This window comes from Macadamia integrifolia, chromosome 8 (genome assembly GCF_013358625.1).
Source record: "Macadamia integrifolia cultivar HAES 741 chromosome 8, SCU_Mint_v3, whole genome shotgun sequence".
NCBI lineage: Eukaryota > Viridiplantae > Streptophyta > Magnoliopsida > Proteales > Proteaceae > Macadamia > Macadamia integrifolia.
In genome coordinates this window covers 14283589-14306015 of record NC_056564.1, presented here as the reverse complement: position 1 = coordinate 14306015, position 22427 = coordinate 14283589, and the positions used below count along the sequence as shown (strand labels likewise).

The 22427-nt window shown below is 37.2% G+C and overlaps 2 protein-coding genes and 1 long non-coding RNA gene across 3 annotated transcripts; 1 reads left to right on the top strand and 2 right to left on the bottom strand.

Annotated features, from left to right (window-relative positions):
* Window positions 1-4891: 4891 nt before the first annotated feature.
* On the bottom strand, window positions 4892-6347 carry LOC122085983. Its single transcript, XM_042654624.1, has 2 exons — window positions 6137-6347; window positions 4892-5701 (listed from the first exon to the last, which is right to left on the bottom strand). Exons 1-2 carry the CDS (start codon window positions 6299-6301, stop codon window positions 5153-5155), a joined length of 714 nt encoding a protein of 237 aa, XP_042510558.1. The 5' UTR covers window positions 6302-6347; the 3' UTR covers window positions 4892-5152.
* Window positions 6348-12665: 6318 nt separating this feature from the next.
* Window positions 12666-19326, top strand: LOC122086921. The gene is made up of 3 exons (XR_006142557.1): window positions 12666-12838; window positions 16798-16895; window positions 18940-19326. It is a non-coding gene; the product is annotated as an uncharacterized LOC122086921 (long non-coding RNA).
* On the bottom strand, window positions 17685-18582 carry LOC122086920 (dehydration-responsive element-binding protein 2F-like). The gene has a single exon (XM_042655830.1). The coding sequence runs from the start codon at window positions 18547-18549 to the stop codon at window positions 17689-17691; it is 861 nt and encodes a 286-aa protein (XP_042511764.1). The 5' UTR covers window positions 18550-18582; the 3' UTR covers window positions 17685-17688.
* Window positions 19327-22427: the final 3101 nt, after the last annotated feature.

Sequence of the window (22427 nt, the reverse complement as noted above, 5' to 3'; positions counted from 1 at the left end):
TAGTATATTATATACTTCTCCAAGTCGTAGGTCGAACCACCAGGTCGTGGTCAATCGGGTCGAACCATACCATTCTTGACTCTATTGACATATACAAAATTACAAAAGGATAAGGAGGATTTCTGCATTAATCTTTGGAGGGATAACTGGGTTGGAGAAAATTCCATTATGGATTTATGTGGTAAGGTGTTGAATCCTTTAATTAGCTCTTCTTTGAAAGTGCCTTCTTTTATTCATGACTTTAGGCTGGCTATTCCTGTTGTTAGCTCTGATATGCTTAAAGATGTTTTTTCTATTGCCCGTCTGATAAGGCTGCCTCAATTTGATTTGGAGGATAGGTGTATGTGGAGTGGATCTTCAACTGAGAATTTTTCTTCCTTTTCTGTATGGAATGAGATAAGGAGAAGGAACCCCAAAGTCCCATGGTTTTCTATGGTTTGGAATAGATATTTGCAGCCGAGACAATCCACTTTTGGATGGCGGCTTTTGCGTAGGAAGCTTCCAAGAGATGATATTGTATGTCAAAAGGGTGTGTCTCTTGTTTCAAAGTGCTTTTTATGTGGTTCTGAAGTTGAGACTTTAAATCATATTTTTACAAATTATAGCTTCTCTATGATTTTATGGAAACCTTTTATGGACTGTTTTGGCGTATCTTGGCCAAATATTGATGATATTATTCAGTTATCTCAGTGGTGGATTAAGAAGTGCAGAGTGATTCCAGTGCGTGAACCATGGTCAGTGGGCTTCATTATTATGGCTGATAACATCTGGAGGGAGAGGAATGAAAGGCATTATGAAGAAGTGTCAAAATCCTATCCAAAAATCTATGAGAAGATTAGAAGAGAGGTGCATGAGGCTTGTTATTCCTTAATCAGTGTGATCAAGAACACTGTGGATTTGATTTGTTGTCGCCGGTTGGGGTTAACAACTCTTCCAGGGAAGCCTTTGTCGATTTTAGAAGTTTATCGGTGTAAATGTGGCTTGGGATGGACAAAACTAAATGTGGATGGTTGTTCTTTGGGAAACCCAGGAAGATCAAGAATAGGAGGAGTTTTTCGAAATCATAGGGGCTCGGTGGTGGGTTCCTTTAAGAAGTTTTTAGGAGTTCACTTAAATTACTATGCTGAGTTCATTGCTCTTATCGAGGGAGTTTTTAAATCCAAAGAGTTACATATTGATGCTCTTTGGATTGCATCTGATTCAGCAACAGTGGTGGTAGCTATTCAATCCTAATCTATTCCTTGGTTCGTTTTTTAGGATTGGATGTCTGTGAAGGATTATCTACACTCTATAAGTTGGAAGATAACGCACTATTTTCGAGAACCTAATTGCGTAGCGGATTTTCTTGCAAAGGAGGCAGCAAAAACAAAATCTTCGGATGTTAATATCTCTTTCCCTTCGCATATTCAGTCAGAGATTGTTCATGATGTAGAATCGAGACCTAGGTTTCGGTTTATTTAATGTTTAATTTTTTTTCAATTTGTTCTCCCTTGTTGATGGCCATGCCGAAGGTGGGGGATTATAAATTTTATTTTTGAGATGTATTCTTTTCTCTTTCTTCAATAAAATTTCTAATCTTTAGCGAAAAAAATGAGGATTTCAGCATTAGAATATCCTGGACAATGCACAAAATAGAAAAGGGGGTGGGGAAGGATAGGGAGAAAAGCATATAATAAAAGTAAGACAGTCGGAGAAGTCATCGACATCGGATATGCCATGTTGCCGAGCTAAAGATAGGCCCAAACGAACTGCTAAGGCCTCACCCACCATCACTGGAGAAGGGCATTGTGATTGCCAAAGCAATCATTTTAAGGATCAAGAATAGGACAACCGATTCCAAGGGTCCTTGGCCAAGTACATGTTGCAACGTCCAAGAAGATGAGAAGGTGCCCCCAGAGGCAGGAGAGGGAGTTTCACCCGAATGGTTCAAATTCTCCATAGATCCGGAAGAGGCAAGAATAAGGGAAGAAACCTCAAAAGCTGATCTGATAACCGAGGCCATCAAAGATTGGAAGGGTGGGATAGTGTTCCAGAAGCATCATGCATTTTTCATCTTCCAAATTTCCCACAATATCATAGCATGGAATACAAAGAATCTTTGTTGCTCCATTTTGGAAGCCCCTGGAGGCTACCCCCACTTCAAGATCCAATCCGATAGGGATAAGTTGGGAAACACATCAATCGTTAAAGAGACCAGGGAGGAAACTGGCGAGGGGCACTCCAATGAGGCATGCTTAATAGATTCGACTTCAAGCCCACAACCACCAGAGATCTTAGAATCCACAATGCACCTTTGATTGCTTCAACTATTAAGGACTCTAGCAGCCCCAAGACAAGCCTTTCAAACTAAGGATATCACTCTTGTGGGGATTTTAGAATTCCAAATGATTTTCCATACCTCTTTAGGAGTAGCCAGGGCTATCGTTGTTGATTTGGGAAAACAAGGAGAAAGTTGAGCTCCCAATCTATGAGAATATTTGACTGAGAAAATTCCATTTGGAGTGGACCCCGAACACATTTTGTCTTGATCTCCATCAGAGCTAATAGGGATTTTCACAATACACTCAATCTCAAAGGGGAGAAAATAAGTCCTCAACATCGCCATATCTCACTTCTCCCGCGTATCAAGAAGCTCAGAGAATCTAAGGCACCGAAAATCTGACGACTGAGGGTGGTTGAGCCTAAACCCCTCCAGGGATGGAATCCAGGGGTCCTCCCAAATAGATTTGAGAATAAATGTAGATACAAATAGAATATTGCAGTGCCACATTTCATCTCCAGTGATGAATATATATCAAATTTTGTTCCCTTAATTTGCAAAACTTTGAAATTGTATCACCATTATTATTTTGTTTCGTCTCCCTATGGTTCTTTGTTCTCATTAACCTGTTCAGTACACCACCACCAAGGTAATAAGGAATTTATGGTATGTCCTATCATGGATTTGCAAGAAGCAAAAGATCAAAGAGTACCATTCAACAAAGTAAGAGTTGCTAACATGTCTAAATTCTTTGGCATGGAAATTGAATTGGTACTCAATAAATTTATCCTTGCCAACTAAACAACACTTGAGATTCAGAAACTTATAGATTGTCATTACTTTGTGACATATAGGGTGTTAGCGTACCCATCACTCTTCGAAATTAAGTGAGAGACTGGATTGAACTATGTGCATGTTTAATCCCCAAGTCTTCTCAGTCTTTGGATTTGCTAGCTTCATGCCCATCACTCTTCGCAATTTAGTCTACTAATTCATATAAAAAATTATTGCAAATCGTTTACGGAAGGTTGTTGATAGCCTTGTCTCTCCTCATGTGCCTTGATATCGTTTGGGGAATCCACCATAAGAATTGCTTGCCTTCCGCGGTTTTGAATGTTGATCTTCACAAAGCATATGATTCTTAGTAGACCTTTCCTCTATGATGTTATGAACCGGATGGGATTTCCAAATTTATTTTATGGTTGGGTGCAAGCTTGTTTGGATTATTCTATGTTCTCATTCTCATCAGCATCAGTCTGGCTGATTATTTCGCTGGTAAGAGAGGCATTAGACAAGGGGATCCCATGTCCCCTTTGCTCTTCACAATTGCTTTATGGCTTGGGGGCTTTTTTGGGTTTCTGGCTTACACTGGAATGTTTCTAAGTCTTCTATAGTTGCTTTCACATGTGATAGGCTTCCAGGAATCTTCTCCTCCTATTAGGTAACTTGGAGTCCCTTTGCTCTAGGGTAAATTGACTATAGCCGACTACTCTCCTCTTTTGAGTTATGCTCGGACTGTTCTGAGCCTGATAGGGCTTGCCTAGGTGAGATATGCCAACCCAACCTCCGTCCAGGCCGAGCTTGGGTTGAGCCTGGGTTTTCAAAAACCTGGCCCAACTTGGTGCTTTATTCGATAAACTACTCCACTCTATAACGCTGGTATGCCCTTTCACTTCTTTGATCCCTATCCATCTTGGACTTGGTGTATCATGCCCATTAGGACTCCTTAAATTGATATCTCTTCAACATTTTAGTGACAAGTCACTTCAGAGTTTCATATCAAGTATGTAATTTACTGTTGGGGTTCAATATTTCTATGTTCTAGGTTTGGTTTTATGGTTTAGGGTTTTAGGTTTGCGATTTGAGGTTTCACAACCATTTTCTATAAAATTCTTGGAGGAGAGGAAGATTAATGTTTCACAACTTTAGGTTATGTTTTTAGGTGGTTTGCTAACAAGAGAGTCTGCATGTGTGGTCTGTGTGCATGTGCACGTTGTTGAGGATGAATGTGCAATCACGAGGAAGAAACCAAACAAACAATCATGCAAAACACAAAGATTTAATGTGGTTCTGCGAGATTGTCTATATCCACCTGAGATGACATGAGATTTTCACTACACTTGAAAAACTCGCTACAGCACTTCCACCTCACAAAGTGATTCTACTCGCCCTTTTTTTTCTTTTTTTTTTTTTTTTTTTTTTTTTAACAAGAGTTTTTCCGTAGAAACTATAAAGGAAACTCAAAAATTATAATCTCCACACAATTACAATTTTACCCCATACATGTACGTAATGGACCCCAAATCCAACCCAATTACAGATACAAGCCTAATAATAATATGTGAACCATTATAGAATAAAAGACATACCCAACCCCACAACATGTGAATAACAAAGCATTTGTTTGATAAACTTGGACTGTTATATCACCATAATCCTGTCTCATTTTAGAGAAATATTAAAAACAACTATAAGCAAAAGGAAAAAAAAAATGCAAATCAAAAAATAAATATTTAGAAAAAAGTAAAAATAAAAGTGGACGCATAAGATAAAAAAGAAATTTTCAAATTATTGGAATATTAATGCCTTCTGGTACACATTTTTCCAAAATTCTGCACATACATGATTTAATATCAACTTGACTATGTAACAAAAAGCTAGGTCTCTTTGGCGGGCAGCTAGGCAATTGAGTTCTAGCATAAACCATACCAATAAGATCACATACATGATTTAACATCCACTCAGTACCATGTCGTGCATGGAAGGACATTGCCACAAGGAAGTCTTGGGTTTAAGCCTCCTAGTTCACATCTCCCTTTCCTGATCATAGAATAGGACTGATTAAAAAAAAAAATACCTCCAAACGCCACTTTCTCCAGCACCGGTTCACCCCTATACCCTAACAGCCACCTCCTCCACCTTCTTCTTCTTCACCGGATAATTAGTCCCCTGCAGAAACAAATGCAATGGTTCCGCATTCGAGTCCAAGAAATACAGAAATATGACCATAACCAAGCACGATACAAACATTGGTATGGGCCCGAAACTCCAAAACAACAAAGCCATAGCTAAGTAGAGCAACCTCAATCCAACCTGCCAGAAATTATTGCCCCTTAACACCAACCTCTGCACATAGAGCACTGGTAAATCCTTACTTGACATGCTTACTAAGGAGTTTGCCTGCACATAGTACCTCACAGACTGCATAAATGCCCCAAAGCCCATCAAGAAAGCAAAGAGCATGCTTATGTCTTTAAGGGAAATGGTGGCTGAACTTGTGTTTCCCAGTATATACACAGGATTGACGACACTGCTTGTTGAGGTTCCCACCCATATTCCTATGAAACCGCATAGTGAAAGGCACATAGAACCCAAGTAGATTGAACTTGATGTGTTGTTTGATATCACTGATATTGCTATGCTTATATAACTCGAGTCACCCTGCAAATTAGATATGGTACATATATTCAAAACTGAAAATAGTACTTTTTTGCTATCCGGGCTCGTAGCTTAAGAAATTGAATGATTCATTTCCCTTCCGAGTTCACAAATACCCTTTTAGGTTTTAGTATTTTTCAAAATAAGGTTTAAGATTCTATTTCTTTGGCGGCAAACCCACGTAACAGGAAAGTTCCTGCAACATGGGTAGTGGCAAAAAATCATTCAAAACAATGGATTGGCAAAATTTTGCAGTTACCCAGGCTCGCAGCCAAAAAAATAGAATCTTGTTAAATCTAAGAGGGTATTTGTGAATCCAAAGGGGAAATGAATATTTCAATTTCTTTAGCTACGAGCTTGGGTAGTAGCAAATTTTTTTCCTGAATTCACAATAAGAGAAGGGAAGAGTGAAGATAGAAGAGAGTACTAGTAACTAACCATCACTCTCTCGACCCAAGACATCCAGATGTGGTTCTCATAGCCGATGGATGTTGTTGAAGGATGTTTTAGGACTCGGTAGAGGAGGTAGAGATGGTAGGTGAACATGAGAAAGAGCCCTGCAGGGACCAAGATCAGGTCCAAGTTTTGCTTCAGAAACTCCATTAATTACCTTCTCAATACTCCTCTATCCTTGGTTGTCTCAGCTGCATTCAAAATTCCACAGAGATGAGATTGATGATGGTTTAGTTGTTCATATATATCAAGTTCAAAGGAGGATCCATTATTGGTTGGAGCTTATCTTCTTTGGGCTATTTTAAGGAAGTATTGACTTCAGAACTCTTAAGTTTTTTATCATAAGCCAACTTGCTATGGAGTAATGGGTTGGTCATGGGTGTTGTGGGTATTAAAATAAAGGAAGTGATGTTGAGAATTAGTGGTAAAATAAATTCATGTAACCTCACGTCCCTTGGCAATCACTCTCTCTTAACATGGTTCCAAAATTATATTATTTTTTTCTAAGTGAGAAGGTTCTTCAAGCCTCTAGCTTTGCGTATGAGATGACCATGAAATTAGGTTCTTGACAAGATAAATTGCAAAACTATCACTAGAATTTCCTGTCATCAATACAACCCACACAATTGGCATCGGTGAACACCTATAGAGTAAGAGATAGAGACCACTCAATTAGAAGACCATAAGTCTTTGTGTGCCATAAGTAGTGTAAAATGTGTTTGACAAGAGCTCAATGATTGTCATACTGAAGGGCTCCAAAATGGAATAATACTTGGTAGAATCAGATTACAGTGGACCCCTCGTAATGAACAATTTTGTAGTGGTAGCAATGGTAGTGAGAATGGGTTTTCTATCTATCATCCTTGTCTTATGTAGTAGATCAGTAATATTGCGATGTTAAGAGAGGATGAGGCCATCTTTGTGGGGTACAATCTGAATGCCCAAGAAGAAGCTCAAAAAGGACCCAAATCTTTGATGGAGAATTCAGTCCCTAACCATGTGATGAGTGAAGAGACATGTCCAAGGAAATTGCCTATAACAAGGATATCATCCACATAAGCAAGGATATATGGTTTAACTTCACCTTAGGTATAGATATAAAGATAAAAAAGAATCTATTTTGGAGGCACAATAATCACTCTGAATGAGAGATCAAGACAACCAATGGAACCATGCATGGTACCAAAGTTATGAATTAATTAGAATCATAAAAACCCAATCCAAAAACCAATCCAGCCAATTTAATAGGCATGTGCAATTAATAAGTTAAGAGCAAAATTGGGTTGAAATAAGATGAGAGAAAAAGTGAAGAAGTTGAATAGAAGAAAGTACAGATATAGTTTTATATATAAGTGTCCAAGGAATATATATATATATATATATATATATTTATTTATTTATAGAAGTCAAGATTGGCACATTCTAAACATATAGATAGCTATGGGTATTGGGTAGGTCTCCTTTCTTATTGAATATCAACACTAATAAAAAATTTTAAAATCAACAAATAAGTTCTTGAGCCATATGGCAGAGGTTTGATCAGAATTGCAAGGAGGGGGATAAGATGTTAAGGGAAGAAGAGCCTTTATATATCTAAGGGTTCAGTTGTTCTTAATTGGTGGGGTAGTTCAAATTCGTTATTTAAATTCCAATTCTGGTAAGGAAGTTTATATTGGTTTTGAGAGGAAAAAGCCAAAGAGTAAGGTTGCATTCTAGTTGGGAGCAGTTAGGAAAGATGGTGATAGCTTTGATACGATTAGAGGATTCTGAGGGAGATGCATGTTGTTTCTAATTCTTGGGAACTTGAGGAATGAGATAGGACAACTGGTGAAGGTGTTATTTTCGGTGGGTCTTACTTTGGAGTGGAATGAGGGTGCACTGACTTGTTGTAGTTAGGGAACCACCACTACGGTTGTAAGTTTTGCCTTGATGGTCCAAATCAGCCATGGCCCTCCTTGAGCTTGAAGGGCCCAGGCTAAGAAATCTTAGCCTGGGGATGGGGTTAGGGTTGAGTTGGGTATGGATTTAGGCCTACGTCTAATCCGACATTGATTTTAACCTTAATTTATATAACATAATTTAGGGTTGTCATCCTATCATTTTATTGAGAATAATAAAATTTAGATCATTGATTCACATGGCATAATGGCTAAGTGTCCTAAACATTTATTATTATGTTGTATTTTATAATTTTGGTTGTATATTGATTTTTTTTTTTAGTGCATAGGACACAAATGGAAAAAAATGTCAATAAAGATCAGTCAGGATCAGCCAGACCCAAAAAACATTAGGGTCAACTAGGGATGTCAAAAAAGCCTGGCCAATCCGAACCCGTTTTGAGCCCGAACAGGGCCTAGGTTGAGATTTCAGCCCATAGAGTGGGCTAGGGTTGAGAATCTTAGGCCCAAGCCGGGTTGGGCTGGCCTTGGGTCTCAACCCAGCCCAACCCGACCTAACCCAACCTTGTATATTAAGTACATAAAAATATAAATATGTTAATAATTATAACTATAATTATAGAAAAATATTTGCAAAAAGTCTTTCGTTTTCCACAATCTATATATATACGAAAACATTGGTCTTTAGCCTTTGCAATGCATAAGATCAAGCAACCGAGTAACCAATAGTACTAGGCTAGGTTGGATTGGACTAAACAAACACGGTTGGACCTGAGTTGAGCTAAGCTGGGTTTGAGTTAAGAGGCCTTAGCGTTGGGCTGAGGTTTTAAGAAACTCAGCCCAACCTGGCCCATTGACACCCCTAGGGCCAACTCAGCTCAATGGAGGTCAATAAGGGAGGGATTAGATTAGCATGCTACCAACATGATTGGATTGGATCTCATTTGAGTTTTAGCCTTTTACGGACCTAAGGTGGCTGAGATTTTAAGAAATACAGCTTAACCCAACCCAACCCAACCCAACCCAACTCTGTTTCAACCTTAGAACCAAGTGTCCCCAATCAAAAACATCATCTGACCCAAGGGAGAAGTCCATTAGGGGTAACCATTGCAGATTCTTTTTTGTGGGGAGTCCAAGAATGTGGAGATCTCTACTGAGAATGAGAATGGTTCTAAAACTTGGATCGGATCAGTTAGTATCAGCTGAATCATATTGGTATCAGCTTTGATCTACCCTCGATCTCTTATCACTCAATCTCAATACACATGTATAGTCCAAGGGTAAAGACTAATAAAAAAATTGATCGAAGCCAATTCGGTTCGATTTTGGATTGAAATGAGCCGTGACCTAACCAAGGCGGATCTTGTTTTAAAGACTTTCCACATTGGCACGGTTTTGATATTTAGTTGTGAAATAGGTTCAACTTTCTATCACAAAGGTAAGGAAACAGTAGGTCCTCTTCTATTTTTATATTGGGAAAAGGTTGGGTATGTCGCCGATATCAAGTATGCTAGCACCCATTGTGTCTATTTCTCTCTTCCATTTTTCTGAAATGACCCCCATCTCCTTCCTAAATGATACTTCTTCATATGTTCCTATTGGTGCTATCCGCTAGCATACTTGATATCGGCGGCATACCTATCCCTCTCCCTTTTATATTTTATCATTTTTGGGTTAAAAAAAAGGTGGGTGGTGACCTCTTTGGTATCATTTTTATTTTTTATTTTTATCTATTTAATAAAAATCATTAATAAAATTATTTTTTATCAAAACACAAAAATGGTTTGGTAACTACTTAACAAAAATAGTTCTTTTATGAGAAATAGTTTGGTATCTCTAAGTGTAAAATGATTTTTGAAGAAATGGGTGAAGAGATGTTCCTTTCTCCCATCTTCCTCTACTTTGGACTGAAGAAGAGGGGGTAAGAAACTTGGATTTCTAATTATAAAATAAATGATTATTTTACCCCTCTATATTGGGGCTTCAAGTACATACTCATTAAAGTTCAGCGTAAAAATAACTAAAAATCAATTTTGGCTAAGACACATAAATGACTCTTAATTTTTTTTTGATTTTTTTGTTTTACCAAATTTTTTTTTTAAATAGACACAACTTCCACAAATGATACGAAATGCAACAAAAATTGTTTAAAAAAAAAAAAATGATGCCAAAGAGGGTCGCGTACCTTCGTTTATGCGTTTCTAAACTTTTGTCTTTTTCTGGTGGAGCTTTGTTGTACAACTGCCAGCTCATGGCACGTTATCCACTTTCGCGCATTTTTTTGGTTTTTAAATTCATCGAACAACAGATTTTCTACTTGACCTTTTTTAACTTTTCAAATTGTCTATAATATTAATTATTGAAAATTCAATTTTGCTCTTATATATTAAAAATTATAACTACAAAATTAAGGAAAAAGAACGTTGCATGCTTGCATGTTTCTACGACTTGAGGTAGATGGGTGCGATAAAATCATGCTTCCCCCGCCTAGATGTTTTTGCACACCCTCTCGTTGGCTTACACTAGTATGTTTTTCTCCCACAAAATTATTATAAATTTGAAGGTAAAGTCTAAGCAAAGTGGAGCCTGGATCAGGTCCTCGTACGAGAACCTGATCTTGGGGTTCTCGTATGTCATTTCTGTTGACACATGTAATCCACTAAAGATTACTACCGAGATTACCTACAAAGCTGTTACCACTCTCTATCTCTCTCTTCCTACTTAAATGCCTCCTACCTCTTTACTCGACTTAAATGTTATACATTATTTCTCTTTATATATATAAAAATAAACTATTTTCTATTTTTTATTTCTTATTTTAATTAATTGATTCCATCAATATTTATAAAAACGCTCTCTCTCTCTCTCTCTCTCTCTCTTGATGTGATACAAATCAATATTGATTCAATAAGATATTGATTCGATCCAATTTGATATCGATCAATTGGATCGGTACTAAAACCCTATAGGGATTTGTGAACCCTAGGATGGTGGGTGAACCGTCCTCTATGGATGAGTAAAAATTTCTTCTTTTTTGATTTTTTTTTTATTTGATTGTTTTGTATTGGTATGGTGGAGACTAGTTTTGAGTGAGTTTTAAAATAAAATATTAATGAAAATTAAGAGAGAGAGAGAGAGAGAGAGAGAGAGAGAGAGAGAGAGAATAAACTTAAAAAAAAAAAAGAAATAGAGATAAGACGGTGGAAAAAAGTCTCTTAATTTTTATTGGTTTGGATTAATATTAGCTATTTTGTAGGATTAAATAAAGCTATTTTTTTGGATTAATAATAACCGAATGTTAAATTATAATTAAAACAAGAAATGAAAAAAAAAATTATTTGATAAACAATGAGGAGAGAGAGGGAGTGTGGAAAAAGAGAATAAGAGAGAAAATAGGAAGATATAGATAGTCAGTCAATAAATTAGGAGAGATAATAAATGAATTACACATGTCTAACTCTTAGTTGTACGAGAATCGAAACCCAAGTTCTCGTACAAGGACTTGATCTGGACTCGGCAAACTATTGGGCTGCTAAACTTGTGTCACTCACTCTCCCCCACCTCATGGAAAAGATACCCATGCACATAAGTGTCTTGTATTGGTTGGAGCCACTAGCTCCAAAAAAGATAGTGAGGTGTCCAACCTCTACCCAAGTATGGATTAGGGGGAGGGCTTCCACAAGCTACGTCAATGAGGGGTTGAAAAATAGTATCATCCATATGGGAGTTTACATGGGGCCTCATGGTCGAAAAATGAGAGAAATTGTCAATTGGGTTCTGCATTTTGAAAAATATAGGACATTAATAGGAAAAAAGATCCTAGCGATGGTAGAGTAGGGATTCTTTCTATGCTATCTCACATAATGAGTAGTAGACAATCTCTCCTTAATCATGGGGATACATTAGCAACTCTTTGTCTCTCTCTCCTCATGCATGAAATGACCTCATTGCTCTTCTATGTACGAAACTATTTTGTCACAATTCATTGGTATGCTCCATATACTTCTTGTTTGGAGAACCCTCTCCCTTCCAAATAAGAAAGGAATTAAGAAAAAAAGAGAGTAGGGATCACTACAAGCTCTGTGGCCCTTATACTAATGTTGGGGCCAATAACAACGTGCATAGGGGCATCAATAGGGATGAAATTTTCACATTTTATAGTGGATACCTAATAAGTGTAGGGGTAGCTAGGTCTTTTCACACTCAACTATATTTGAGCGTAGAGAACACCAAATAGGCCTGGTTCTTTCTAACAAAAAATTAAAGGACAATGTTATATATATATATATATATATATATTTATATATATGAATGTAGAAGTTGTGTTCAAACACAAGGGCAGGTGAAATGATTGCTCTTTTGCAATAAAAGATGGAAATGCTCACCCTGTTAATTCTTCTAGGTGCATTCCCATTAGCCCCCTCGCGGGTGCAACCCTTACACTCCTCGATGGAAAATTTTCTCCCAAAAATTAATAAGAAAACGTGTTCACAAAAAATAAATTGAATGTGGGAGGACAATTTTGGCAATTCGAGGGAGTGGATAACCCCACGTGAGCTGGCAAGGATTTTATCAAACTTGAATTGCGCGTCAGAATTAAAAAGAGAATAAAAAGTAGGAACCGCTTCTCTCTCTCTTTCTCTCTCTCTCTCTCTCTCTCTCTAGACTGAACGACAGCCGCGGAGGTAGGGAAGCCAGGCCTCGACTCTACAAACGAACGGACGAATCTTCCGCCATTTTAATGGAGGAGTTCGACTTGATCATGGATCCCTTAATCGACATATAAGAGGTCATTTCTATCTCTCAGCTCCTTCCATATTCAAGTGTGTTTTTTCTTCTTGGCAATGTCATCGGTTTATTACGACTTCGAAGATTGGGCTTTTCTTTTCTTTGGCACGAAATTTTCAGAATCATTTTGGGAGAATTGTTTCTCCATCTGAGAATTAATTGATTTGGGTCTTCTTGTGGTTGTAATGTTATGCTTTGCATCTGTACTTTGATGGTAGAGAAACTTCTCTTAACTAGGTAATAGAGAAAACCTTACTGAGTTTATGTGGTTTTTCTTTTTAATCATACCATGGGTTCTTGAATTCCGAGTGCAGCTTCTAAGAATTTCGGTCTTTAGTAATTGAACTTCAAAAACTAAGAAATTTGCATGCTTGAATGGTTGAATTGAAATGGTTTGTGATTTTCTTCATGCATATTATATTTAATTGATTTTATTAGATGAGGAAATGCTACAGGGTAGGCATTCCAAAATTGGAAAAATAAACAATCTAACATGCACGTCCTCATAATGTGAGAAGATATATTGTCTTTGGTATTAAAATGTTGTGAGCAAAGGATAAATCCTGTTACTTTGCTTTAATTTCTAATCATGGATCTTGCTAACAATTAACGACCAAAAAGAAAAAAGGAGTGATGCAGAGATTGTCACTGATGTTTGTTTACTTAAATCAACATTTCTTTTGTATTGTTTCCTTATAGCCTTCTGATTTTATTCTCCAAAGTTTGAACTCCTTATATGGTTGTTTATAAAACTGAACAAGGTTGATTTAGGAGCTCCATCCCGTGGATATGTGGTCTAATCTAAAATTACTTAGTTCCAAATTGATTGACTGGCATTATAGTGCTACTTTCTCCTATTCCTTATGAAGAAACCTACTTATTTGCTCCCCCCTCAGTCAAGGTATAATTTGGTGTCCACTGGGAACAGGATTCTTGAATCTCTATCAATGTTCAGGGTATCCCAAAGATTTTCTACTTAAATATTTCCCTAAATCTTAAGAAAGTTTCGAATTAGTTATGTTCTTTTCTATCATTTTTTTATTTATACTAATGAAATTTGTGTTAGTTAATTATGATTACTCTATTTAAGCAAGAGTGGAACTTGGATTCTGAGGGATATACGTCATACTATGGGGGATAATGGGGGTTGATGGTTGTCAATTTTCAGGTTAATGGTTGGATTGGACACTGAGAAAAACATGGAATGATCTCTGGTGTGGAGACTAGCCTCACTTAAGTTTTCTGAATTTTAGAGACTCACTCACTCTTAAGGATATTTTAATTTCTCTTATGATTTTCACTATTATTTAAGGAATTTGTACCTCCAACTATCCTTGAATCCAGACATTTGAGGTGGAAGAAACAGTCTTTTCGAGTTTGTTTTCCAAGTTTGGTTCTTGAACCATATGACTCTTTCTTCCATACATCCTTTTAAACTTGTTCTTATTTCTTTCGTTTCCTCATGTTTTTTCTCATAAAACCACACAGGGAATTTTTTTTTCCTTGTATAGAATAATAAGGCTCATATCTTCTTTTTCCACGACGCTCCCTCTTACCCTTTTTTTTTTCTAAGAGCAATCCAATGAGAGGCTTCTGCTACTGTAGGGTCTAGGAGGGGCAAATGTACTCAGCCTTACCCCTTGCTTCACAGGAGAGGGTGTTTCCAAGTTTCAAACCTGTGATTCTGTACCTCATTTATGTTTGCTTGTACTCTGGCCTTGTTCTAGGCCTCTACTCTATTTTATTATTATTTATTTTTATTTTATTATTTATTTATTTATTTATTTATTTATTTTATAGAGTTGGTGAACAAGGTTGGTGTTACATTGCTTTGTTTCTTTTCTTTATCTTTTCCCCTTTTCTCTCTTCTTCCTTCTATTTCATTCTTTGGCGGATCCATGTAGCCGACCCCATTGAGTTGGGAAAAGGCTGAGTTGTTGTTGTTCTGTTGTTGAAAACAATGTTGTAATACAAAAAATGACAGCGGATAATACTCATGCAGAGGGGCTGATCACAATGATTTGATGAAGAACCCAATACATAAAACCCACTGACTTCATAGAGGGCATCAGCCCCATAGTATAATCTTGGCTAAACCACCCCTGTTTTACCAAATTGTCAGCCACCGCATTTGCACTTGCTGGCTTCCATTGAAACTGAATATGCATTTGAGACATAAGATGCCCATGTGAGTATAATGCCAGGTCATAGATTCTATGTCAAGTCCTCCATCCTGCATAACATTTCCTGATTTTTTCCTATATAATAGCATCTGTGAAGCCCTTCCTAAGTAGCATGTCCAGCCCTGTTTTCAGATCCAACAACTCTGCTCTACTAGAGCCCCCTTCACCGATTGGTCCGGAAAAGCCCCAACCACTAAACCGTGCATTCATGTTCAGTCTGGCCGTACATTCTGGTGGGTCTGCCAGACATTCTGGTGGGTCTGCCAGAAATTACTGGCCTTTTTCCGCATCCATTGAGAAAATTAAGGACCTAATCTCTAAATATTTCCCTGCAGGTGTGTTTAGGCTCTTTATCCTTGGATTTTTGTATATTCCTTTCTTTAAAAATAGGCCCACAAAATGAGGAAAAGGAGGAAAGTTGAATCATTGATCTTGGAAACAAATAGCAAACTGTTGCTAATGATTTATTTGTACATAGTTATAACTCTCTCTTTCTCTCTCGCACACATGCAATCATGCATGCTCGTGCTCAATAGAAAAATATGAGATGAACAAGGCCTATCTCACTGGGTAATACATATCGAGTCATGATGTTATATGATTTCATTACATCAGGGTTAAAATAGGTGTACACAACACAAGGGCTAGCTAGTACATGAACATGAAGGGGAAAATCTAAACCACAAGAGAAAAACTTCCAATAAGTACTCTTTTGAAGCAAGGGAATCTGTTACCATTTTGGCTTTTGCATAGGCATGAGAAATTTGGAAGTCAGTGAAGCACGTGTACCAGAATAGTGAATTTCATGAAGAGCCAACCATATATTCGCTAAAGCTTGAAAGTAATTCTATCATGGTCTTTGAATCTCCTTCGAGTCCATGGCCTTTGTCTAGAAAACTTTCCATCTTAGGCTGCTGTGGTGTATGCTACTTTGATGGAGCATCTCTCCAATGGATTGGCTTTGTCTGCATGATTTTCTTGTTTGACTTTGGGCTAATGTTACCTTTGGTGGCCTTTCTAGATCTTGAATTGATGCATTGCATTGACCTTGAAGTAAGTTGAGTGATGTGGTTTATATATTATTATTCCCTCTGTTCTGCAAAGACCATTCTGCTTCCCATTTTTGGCTGTCCCAAATTCCTTCTTGTCCATCTCACAAATTAAGTAATGAGTTTTAAAATTTTTTTTTTTCTATTTTTCCCCCTTGCGTTGGTTACCACATTCATTTATTACCAAACTTCAGGATTGAGATGAGGGGTTTTTAATACTTTAACCACTTCTTGAACTTTGGGATCTTTCAAACGGGATGATCAGTGTGCGTTGTGGAAATGTGGGACTATCGTTTAATTGTACTTTTGCTGTTCTGAAAGGGGAATGGATAGAAGCATCTTCCTTCACATTTTTCTAAAGCATAAATGAAGTCTGTAAATGACACTTGGAAGCTGTGACATAAAAAAGGGTTAGGCATCACCTCACTTTCAAAAGGTGAGTTTCTACGTGCCAAAAGCTGCCAATGTTGTCAATTTTCTTGAAGAAAAATATAAAGTTTATGGGCTCCCATTGTTGTTGAGATCCAACTGAAAAACACGTGGTAGTTAAACATAGGGAGCCAGGAAGGAGAGTATACCTTATCTGGTACATCGCTTGGAGTAGTTTAATGGTGTGGTTCTAGATATTTGTTTGGACTCCTTGATTCAGTATTTTGGCTGTTCTTACATTTATACCAACAATCTGCAGGCATAAAATTATTCTATCATATAATATTTATATTTTTCAGATGTGGCATGGTTAAAAAGAAAAGGATGAAGAAGACAGCTCTATGAATGAGAGAAGGCTGAAGTTGCTCCTCTTACTTCCTTGGGGCCACTCACACGGGTATGTTTAGTGTCCTTCATTGCTTTTAGTGAAACCTGGTATGACCTGGTCTATGCAGTTGTGGGGTCGGTATGGGCCCGCGGGACTAGTCAGGCCGAAGGCCTGGATACTTGTCGTTAGCAAAAAAAAAAGAGTTCAACTATAGTAGAATGAATCTATACAGGCTAAGAAGAGAAGTGATTACTTAAAGGTGTTGTGTCCCCTTGGCCCCCCAGTTGTGTGTTGTTTGTCAGGGCCCTTCACTATTTCTAACTATCCATTAGTTTGTTGCCTTATACTTTTGATCAGATGGTTAGGATTGCTCAACCAAGAAATAGCTCCAATATGAGAGGTGGCTTAACATGATTAAACCTGTATAAAATAGTTGAGACTTAGAGAGATGGCATATAGGAGCATGGAATCCTAAAAGCCAACAAATATATTATCTCTAAGACTAGTACAAATAAACTCTTGGTTTTCTTAAGATGAGATTATGTCTTCTACAGATCACTACACATTTGCCAGACTAAATAAGACTGATTTGAGAGCTGCTAAATTTAGCTTACTTACTTTCATTTCTACTGGAATTATACTTCAGTAGATCTAGATCCTACTATTAAAAAAAAAAAATCCCTACTCTGCCAAAATTGGCTGACCCTTTTCAGTAGTCCCATATTGTCAGCTCTTCATGCTCATCATCACCCTGAAGGCCACTGGATACTACTCCCTGATAATATTCTAGTTGATGCATATCAACCAGAATGTACCAGTCAAAAGTCTGGTTGCCTGTATTCATCTGGAGGTAGAGATTCTACTAGTCCCAAATAGTAGGGAATGTCAGCTCTTCATTCACAGCATCATCCTGAAGGCCATTGGATTCTACTCCCTGATGATACTCTAGTCCATGCATATCAACTAGACTGTCCCAGTTGAAAGTCTGGTCGCCAAGAGCTGCGAGCCCATAATCATCTGGAGGGGAAGATTCCATCACTGGAAAGCTTCTGGTGGCTTCGCTGTCATCTGATGTGCTCTGTACTTTCAGTACACCTAACTGCTGAAGAAATTCATTGAGATCTATCTGAGGTTTTTCTTCACGTTCCTCTTGGACTTTCGCTACTGAAAACGTCTCTTCTTTGTTGATTACTGAATCTTCCATGTGGATATTATCATCTGTGATCTGAAATGCAGATTTCAAATCAAAGGAGGACGAGCAAGATGAAGATGACCATGATGGTGAAGATTGATTGTGAGCCGTATTTTTCTTGAACTCCTGGATCCTTTGATGAATGTCATGAACACTGGGCTGGGCATTCAAATTTAGCATTCGGTATGAAGGAAACATGGAAATGAAGTTCTTGGAAGGAAACCATTTGAACTTCTGGGATTTGCTCGGAGGAGTGGAATTTGGTTGAAGATGTGGTAGATTGACGTAAGCATCAGGCCCATACAACTTCCTTGCAGCTTCATCATAGGCCATGGCAGCTTCTTCTGCAGTAGCAAAAGAACCCAACCAGAGTCTGGTTCTCTTCTTGGGTTCTCTGATCTCTGCAACCCATTTGCCCCAAGTTCTTTGCCGAACTCCACGATACTCGCAGGTCGCATTCTGAGGGCCTCCCTTGCCTCTTGTAGGTCCTTTCTTCCATGGTTTTGATGGAGTTTTCCTGTAAGAATCCATGTTGGTTTGGCTGAGAAAGCTTAGATGGGAGAGTGTTGGTAGGGAGAGAGAACTGAGAGTGCAAGGGATGAGACTGAGGGTGTGTGGGATTTGTAGCGAGTGAGACTGTGAAGAGTGCAGTTTGGCTTAAATGTTGTCACGTTTGGAGAAAATTTTCAAGCCCATGAGACCGTTGGTGATCCTTTACTACTTAGTAAACTTATATTTTAAGATTAAACTAAAAACCAAAATTCTCTGCAAGATAGTTCTAAGCATGTCTACTATAATTTAGCCATTGATTATAATTCTAAGTAAACGCTTTTGGCCATGCTTTAGCTTCTATTATTATATTTGTATATATTTATGTATTGATAGATTTGTTAACAGGAAAAGAATATTTTTCATGTGCAGAGTCATGGATGCTGTCTCAATCATGTCCAACATTAGCATGGCCAATCTGGTATGACCAATGGGTCAACCCAGACAACTGAATTGATGGAATAGAGGATAACTCAGGTCATTGGTTCAACTGGCTCCATCAGAAGACATCTATTTTGGCTGGTTCAGCCTGGTTTGATGTAGTTGGTTCCCCCAACAGGTTTGAACTATGTTTATGTATCCAAGCATGTGTGAATTGGGATTGGCCTTGGCCTCAGATGATTCTGGTCCAAACCTGCCGAACCAGCCAATTCGGTCCCAATTTTTTATATCCTAATTGAAGTGAGCCTATAGGAAGGAATGTAAGCAGAATATCAGATTAGAAATATTGTTGGATTAATGGCTGGGCCATTTGGCTAACCACTGGGCATGAACCATCCTGATTCCTAATCTGTTTATAAGAATATGATATTACCAAGTCAATTAGTATTAAAAAGAAAGTGAGACCAGCAGAATTCATTTGTGATAAATATTCCTAGGATTCCTTGCATTCTAGAGAGAGAGAGAGAGAATTTAAATCCGTGAAGCCATCAATGTTGAAAGAGGGACTGTGGTGAGTTGAATATATACAAAGGTGGTGTTGGAGCCTCTAATGAGACCACCTCACAAATATTTTTCATTTTCACGAGTCTAAATTCACATGTTTTCCTGCCAATCACGACCTGATTCTTGAGAGAGCTCTCACCTTTATCCCATGCTCTCTCTCTCTCTCTCTCTCTCTCTCTCTCTCTCTCAGGCACGTCTACCAAGTTAACACAGAGGCACGTTGCAGATGGAGTGGTAGAGACATATATGCAAACATGTCTTACCATATCTATTAATTGCTCTCCCAGATTCACTTCTATTTTCTTAATCAAAGAAAAAAAAAAGGTTTTGAACTCTAATATGTCTAATCATTAATTATTTTATAATTATTATAAGAAAGCAGATCTCTACTCTCTTAAAATAAGGGAGTCTAAAGGACTAAAAGCCCAAGCTAGCCCTCTAATCATGTCCTATAATAACAGTTTATCATCCTCAATTTTCCAAACCAAAAAAAACGAAAAATCATCCTCAAAATTTAATATATTTTGGTTTTCCCTGCTCACACAAATCCTTCTTTACCAGAGTTCATTACAGTCCAGTCTCTCTATTAAGTAAGATCTTGACTTCCCTATGATACCCTCATTTGAATCTTGTATCTTGCTCTGAAACTGCAAATCTAACATTATATAGCGGTTGAATTTGATGAGAGAGAGAGAGAGAGAGAGAGAGAGAGAAATCTACCTTGGATATCCACAGCCAAACAGCAAAACTATTCATATTTTAGTAAACAACCTCATAAATATTGTGCCTTCTTTGTAATAATTTCTTGGGAGAGGATTTCCTAAAAGGCTAATGGGATTGCATGGAAGCACTAACAGGGGTGAAATTTTAGTCTTTCTTGATGACAAGGCGGTCATTTCCCCTCCTCTATGACTAGGTGCAGGGCTACATTGCCTTTCTGGTTTTTTTTCCCCTAATTTCTTATATGGATTTACTAGCTACGGTTTTAGGTATTAGTATTGAATTGACCATCTATTGGTATCGACCATAATTGATATCTAACTGGTATGAATTGGATGATACGACATATACATCAATTAAAAAAAAAAAAAAACTGATATTTTGATCTCATATTGTTTCAATATGTATCAGTATCGGTATCTATATAGCTAACGACGATACCAATGCCGATATATGAACTAAATCCTTGTTATCATCAATGTGATCATGTTGAATTTTGTTATTATTCTTAGATTTTCATACTTGAAAACCTTATACTGCATTTAGTTGAAAGTAAAGTGAAGGAAAATGAATAAAACGGCAAACTTCTGTAATAATCACCAACAGTAATTTTGCGGCTTAGTGGAAACACCTAACTAAATGTAGTATTGAATTTATGAAAAATGTTTTGCTATGACTATAACATTTCTTTCGCATATATTGAAGATTTAGCAAGTTTTTTTTTTTTTGGCTAACGACGGTTATCCAGGCCTTTGGCTTGACTAGTCCCGCGGGTCTATATTGACCCCACAATAGCATGGACCGGGTCATACCGGGGTTGAATGAGAACTATTCAACTTTCACTGAAAGCAGTGAAGAGCACTAAACACCCCATGTGAGTGGCCCAAGGTGTGCCCAGTGGGAGTCAAACTTAGGACGTCTTAATTTACGGCTCATACCAAGTTTGTTGCTCACCAACCACGCTACCCCTTGGGTTAAGATTTAGCAAGTTATTTGGTAAATAGATGTTAGATTTATTTTGATGATATATCATTAGTCAAAATATGGTGGTCAATCTCAAGTGTCATGATCCTCATGTAATATCCTTCCCCCATTTGATGTTCAATGATTTATGTTGAGTGAACTTCTCAGTTTTTGTAAACTTTTTTAAACCATTATTATGATAAATGAATATGATAGATTGATGTCTATATCATACCCATAGTTAGCAAATTCGGATTCGGTCAAAAAAGCGGTCAAAAAATCTTATTGGGGTTTTTTTTTTTTTTTAATTGTTGTTACTTTTTTATTTTTTTGTTTTTTTTTTTAAATAATATTTAAATGGACCGAATAATTCGGTTTAATTCGGATTCGATCCGAATTATTCGCGATTTATATTCATTTTGGAAAAATTCGTGAATTTTAAAGAATTTTATTTTTAATTCGGATTCGGTCCAAATTTTTGATAAAATTCGGAAAAAATCGGTTCGGCCGAATAATTCGCGAATTATTCGGCCGAATTGATAACTATGATCATACCTATAGATATATGGCAATGTGAACAACTTATCCATCAAGTTTGGGTCTAATCAAAGTGTTGTGTGAGAATAGATTCTTGCTGTGGGCCTGCAGAAATTTTATTTCCTTAAATTTTCTTTACTTTCTCACCAAATGTTTGGATTTGAATATGAAATATAATAGGACCTAGGAATATATTTAATGACTACAATTAGATTTTTAGTTAGTTACATAATAATTAATTGGCAAATTACCATTGTCACAAAGGTTGGTTATTTTTTCAAATGACATACAACATCTCTTTGCTACACAAATAGATGATATGTCTATTCTAGCAGTAGATAGGACATGGTCTAGATTAGCCATGCGTCAAATTTCAAAGTCTAACTCAATCAAATATCTCTTTTTATGTTGACACACTTTCCTTGTATATCCATGTATCTGTGCTAGTACTCTATACATTACTGTACACTCTCCTAACTCGTAGTGAGAATAAACGGTTTAGATTAGAAGAGCATAAAAAAGGGCAGCTCAAATTTTTTAAGGGTGCATCTTATTACCACCAAAATAGTGAAATAAAAAGTTGTAACTTCTTCAATTGCCCCTTATCTTATTTTCAAGGATTTTTAATTTAAGGGTAAAAAAGATTCAAAATAATTTGAAACTCACTTATTATTAAAAGTTGCACATTTATTAAG